The 5,517-nt window shown below is 39.3% G+C and overlaps 1 protein-coding gene across 1 annotated transcript; it reads right to left on the reverse strand.

Moving 5' to 3' along the window:
* Positions 1 to 2,749: 2,749 nt before the first annotated feature.
* Positions 2,750 to 4,941, reverse strand: LOC104432446 (calmodulin-binding protein 60 D-like; the record flags this gene model as incomplete). The annotated part of the gene is made up of 5 exons (XM_010044913.3): positions 2,750 to 3,183; positions 3,398 to 3,569; positions 3,758 to 3,964; positions 4,076 to 4,236; positions 4,353 to 4,941. Coding segments are annotated over 5 exons (1,563 nt in total), but the record flags the coding sequence as incomplete, so codon positions are not given.
* Between the last annotated feature and the right edge of the window lie 576 nt (positions 4,942 to 5,517).

Consider the following 5,517-nt stretch of genomic DNA (forward strand, 5'->3'; position numbering starts at 1 on the left):
TTTCAAATCTTTTTTCCTTCATGCTAAAATATCCCCAAATACTGAAATGATAAATATTGACTCATGGGCAAATGCGTATATTGATAATTCTATTTCATCTTTTACATGTTTCAATATTAAAATTAAAGTATTCTATCCTATAACAACTTTCCTAAAGAAAATTCAAATATTGAAATACATTTCCACTTACACCAATTTCTTCAAAATAGTTTTACCAATAATATCTTTCCACACTAACTAGTTATTTAAATATTTCATAATAATAAGATTTTTTTTTAAATATAATTTGCTATTCTTGTCAATGTCGATTTTTCACATGCACATGACGCGCATGCACATTTGCTGATAGATACATACAATAACTTTTGAGCCACACGGCATTTGGATTTTATTTTAGACTACATCGGAGGACATTATATCATGTCTAGCTAGTGTAATTTATTGAGTGTAATGAGTTACTAAATGAGCCTCATCACAACGTTGCAAGCACGTGAGAAGGAGACAAGTCATCATAAGGATCTCATACAAAGAAAGAGATGCTCATTTAGGCACATACAAGTTGCAAGACTCATGTATGATCTGGTTAGGGTTCACATCGACCTTTCTTTTCGTAGCGAAGCAAACAAGAAACTTCAGGAGACCAAGAAAACAGGAGGAAAGATCTGCAGAATTTGCTCATTGACCTGAACTGCTTGCGTCCCTTCAAACGTGGAAGTTTGAATCAGTAAGGTCTTTCGAGCCAAGAAGCTGTTCTGAACTTAAAAGTCAAGCTAAAAGGTTGTTTTGAGATTGATAAAGCTTCTCTTTTCTTCTCCTTTCGTTGGCTGAAATGCCATCCAGCCTGGCCCGCTTGAAGTAAACTCGTCTTTGATATGTTTGGTGACATAACTATACGCCAAAAGAAAAAATGTATATGATAAGAACCCTGTAAATTAACGGGTCTAGAGAAGTTATCGCACGGTTTACAGACAACGTAAATTAATATCATACAAAGTATCGATTAGGTGGGTCTTACCGTACAGCAAATATAATTTACGGTTGAGATGTGCTTTGTCTATATAGAGTACGGTCAAATGTAGTATGATTTTTCCGGTCATGTGGAACTGGCTGGCCTTGTGGAGGGAGTATCCATTTCCCTCCCTTTCTGGCTAGGATTGGAATCCTGTATTTGGCAGGGTGTTTTAGCCTTGTTCAAAGATCTTTTTGCAGGTATCGACCTGGATTTGGATTACATATTCACACGAGCACATATTTTGCTTTTCAATCAATCTCTAATTCTATTCTTCCTCCCCAATATGATATTATGTGTTCATTGATATTTCTAGTATAGTAGATGCTATCATACATATAATTATACTCAATTCGATTAGATTATAAATTATAAATTTATAACCCTAACCCATTCTCATTTTGGGTAAAATCCCTTGCCTGTTGAAGGAAGTTTGAGCCCTCGAACTTGATGGAGGTCATGACTGGCTAAAGTTCCATTAAAGAATGTTTCCACGGTAGCACCTCCTTATTTCGCCAGCCCATGGATTCACCAGGAGTTCAAAAGGGTGACCTATTCCGACATCTCCGGGACTGATTGAGGTAGGCCCAAAATCACCTATGACTTTAACACTACTTGATATTCTCATTTTTACTTTTACTCTTTTGGTGATTTCTCGATTATGAAGTCAATTAGATGCCTTGTTAGCTTATCACGTCTAGTAGAGAGTGCTAATCGTTATGCTCTTGTAATACGAATCTCAAGCAGCATTGCACTTGAATTTTGGAAAGCTGTTGTGTTTCCCCATTGGCATGCTTGTCCGCGCATTGATGCCTTGCGACATGATCGATTTGCACAAACTCAACGTCTAAAAATTTTCCTAGTCAATAATGACAAATCACGGAGTCAGTGAAGGTAGCAGCTCGATTAGATTCGAAATGAACCCCACTTTAAGCAACCACCCTTTACTCAATTTCTTTGTTTTTCTTGTTTTAGTAGTAGAAAAGAGGCGATCAACGCTAACGACCCTTAAGAGTTATCATAAGAGTCATATACTCAATAATAATTTTTTATTTGAGCCATAACTATTCCATACCACCCACGACTCAAAGTTCTAAAATTGATGACCACATCACAAATAATCCCATCAAAATGCTAGCAGTCAGAAAATGTTAGTATAGGCTATTTATAAGTTCGCTCACAACGTGAATCAAACTCATAATCTTATAGAAGAAAATACGATACCTTTTATCACTGGACCACTTATCTTGACAATCGATTCATATTTAGTTAATCCACCTAGAAAACGAAGAAAAGTCTGCTTAATACATCAGAGCAATAAGCTCACAAATTAAGAGATTGATGGGTTGGAACAAAAAATGCCAAGCAATTCTTGAAGAAGAAAACATAAGGCTTACAATTCTTGAAGAAACCTCGAGGCACTTCATAAAATCAGCTTGCTTGTTCAATACAAAGAAGACACGTTCTATTGGCACTTACCCTTAGATGCTTACTCATAACATGAAATCGACGCATCTAGGGCAGCTTATCTTTAGATGCTTCGGAGAAATTTGGTACTGCCTGAACATGACATTCTCATCCATCCAAACCAATCACTGCGCATCAAGTATTATGAATTTCCATTTTTTTCCTGCAAAATAATGACACTTAGCACGCCATGATTGGATTCTGTGGACGAGAGCTTCGTGCTCTTGGAGCACCTAAATTTCTGTCGGAGGTGGGACTTTCTATATATACAGCTTAATAAAGCGCAAAGTTGAACATTGCTGTTCTCTTTGCAGCCACCACGCGCCGGACCGATCCCCACTTCACCACGGCACGGATCTTGCACCATGCCACCTTGGGCCTTGAAATCCTAGATTTGTGGACTCCAGAACCTGTGCGAGATGGACAGATCCCAAAATCTGCCCTACTGCTTGATTCAATGACAAAAGTATGCTCTGGTGTCCACATCAAATTGCCAGGGATCGGCGATGGCACTTTAAAAAGGTCCTCAGGATTTAGATGGATGTTCGGCATAAACGGTCCTCGTGAGTAACCAGGATGATGACTGCTTTCGACCGCACTAAATCTGGCTGAGAAGTCCTGCCTTGCTAAGGTGTTTGCCATGGTGGGATTAAAGATTTTCGCGGTAACGTGACCCTGTGGCCCTAGACAATCTGGTTGTCTGTTCTCTGTGACATTGTAGCAATGCAATGTTAAAGCCAATGAGCAATCAAATTCAGGAGTCACTTCTGGTCTATCTGAATAAAGATGCGGTTTTATTTCAGCTACCGTAGATGTGCAAAATGGTGGAAGTGCCAATAAAGAAATAGGAATACTAAACTATGAAAGATTAAGAAGGCCAAGAAGAAAAAGATAGATAGAAGTGATGTAATATCACAATACCTTGGATTAGCTCTGTGAAATCTAGATGGTGCAGAGGCGGGCTCAGGCCAATTGACGGCCCTGTAGGCAAGATGGTCAGGGCTCTCAGAGGAGTGATGCTGGGTGGGGCATCGAGCAGCACCCATTGATTCTTGTTATTGTAAGCTTGCCTTTTCAAGTTCTGCACCAAAATCTGTCAACCAAGCAGCAGATTCAATCAAATCCAAAATCAAACTAATTTGGGAATTATAAGAGAAGTGCTTGTGGTATATATTCTGCCATGTAAACAAACTATTGCATCAAATGCGGGCCCTTCTATAGCTCCAAATGGATTCACACTCAGCTACTAGATTGAAAAGTTTTAGATTATGATTCATGTACCTTCTGAGAGTGGGTCAATTTGCTTAGAGACTGGCAAGTTTGGCCGTGGAATGTTGCATGAGCAACTTTCATTACCGAGTTGAACAGTATACTGGCCTTATTCAAAGCTTGGTAGTAAGTGTACATCTTGTTATCATCAACCACACAGGTGCTGGCATGTCCGACAATTGTCTCCCATGTCCGCTTGGTGATCCCAGAGCCAAGTACCTGAAATAACAGTGCACCACAAAAGAAGTAGCTTGATCTAGTTAACAATGCCTAGAATAACGGGTACAGGAAAAGGGAACTTAGCACAGGTAGAAGAGAAATGGTCACTACGTTTCTTAGAGAAAATGCATCGGCTTCATACAGCTGGAGGAAATCTTGAACAGTGTTAATTCCTCTCAAAGTCATGCGCTTGTGTAGAGCGCCATCTTTGGCTATTTTCTCTAAACGCCACACTTCATCGCTCAGAGATGGAGGGTGGTGCTTCTTGGTCACTGCACACAACAGAGAAAACGTGTCAATCAGTCTTTTCAAGGTCCACAAATAGAATCAAGAATTGATGGTTGAAAATTAAATTGTTATCGTAAAATGAAAGGCAGTGCAAACTTACACTCTCCTCTATGATCTTTAACGACAAAAGTTTCACTTCTCGCTTCCCTTATTCTTATTTCTGCTTGAATAGCTCGAGCTCCTAACCTGAATTTCCGACTTCTCATCCAGCTCGAGTTGTCGGTGATGATTAAATTACGGAGACAACCAATTCCTCCTTCCAACACCACAGTCAGCTCCCCGGTTATCAATGGCCTTTTCCCTTCCCTTGCATGAATGATACTGCAATTGAATTCCTTTTCTGTCCAATCCTCTCCCTCGTCCGACCCGAAATCGCCGTTAAGGACGACGATTTCGATTTTCATTGAAGATAGGGTGCCACTTGTTACCCTTTCACTAGTCCTTCCATCAACTAGTTCAATCCAGAGAGGAGTACCATCCTCGGCTTCTATCTGACAGCTAGTGAAGATGGTGGCTGGTAATTTGGTAAAAAATTGCAGTCGCAGACTGCTTGCTTCAGAAGTTCCAACAGGATTGGTCAGCACTCTGCAATATAGACTAGAAATAGATAAATTCTCCTGTACATAAGGGATGTTAAATTCTCGATATGATGTCCGAAAACAACTTATTTTGAACTTGAAACCAGATTTTGTTTAGTGTGAAAATACTAATACGAAAACAAATCAATATGGCTTCCTCTGATTCGCAACCAACCTTGAAGGTTGATGCAGAAAAAGAAGGAACACTGACCTTAAGGACGGATCAGAAAAACGCAATATCGCACGTTCCACTTCCTCACTAACCTGCTTGATGCAGGATGTAAATCAGACTGGAAGTCAAATAGTTCTGAAATACACAATACCAATAGTTCTGTCCTGTTTAGATCACAATCATAAACAGGTGATTTGGTCAGACAACATGCAGGACAGATCTTATGTTTCCAGAGTGCGATGTTTTCGAATACGTGGAAACTCTGCACAGCATACCTATCAAAATAAATTACTAGAAAATGGAAGAATTCATTTGATCGATCAATAAAAACATCCATTCCCTTCACTGAAAAAAAAGAGGTTGGGGGCAAAAATTTACTTTTTATCTGGAATTTAGTCATGAGAACAGGATTCACAGATCTCTCATCCATGGATATGAACCCAACAAACGAATCACTTCAGAAACAAATAATGGGAAAATTCTTATATGAAATAGTAGAGCAAATCAGGACTTCA

This window comes from Eucalyptus grandis, chromosome 7 (genome assembly GCF_016545825.1).
Source record: "Eucalyptus grandis isolate ANBG69807.140 chromosome 7, ASM1654582v1, whole genome shotgun sequence".
Classification (NCBI taxonomy): Eukaryota; Viridiplantae; Streptophyta; class Magnoliopsida; order Myrtales; family Myrtaceae; genus Eucalyptus; species Eucalyptus grandis.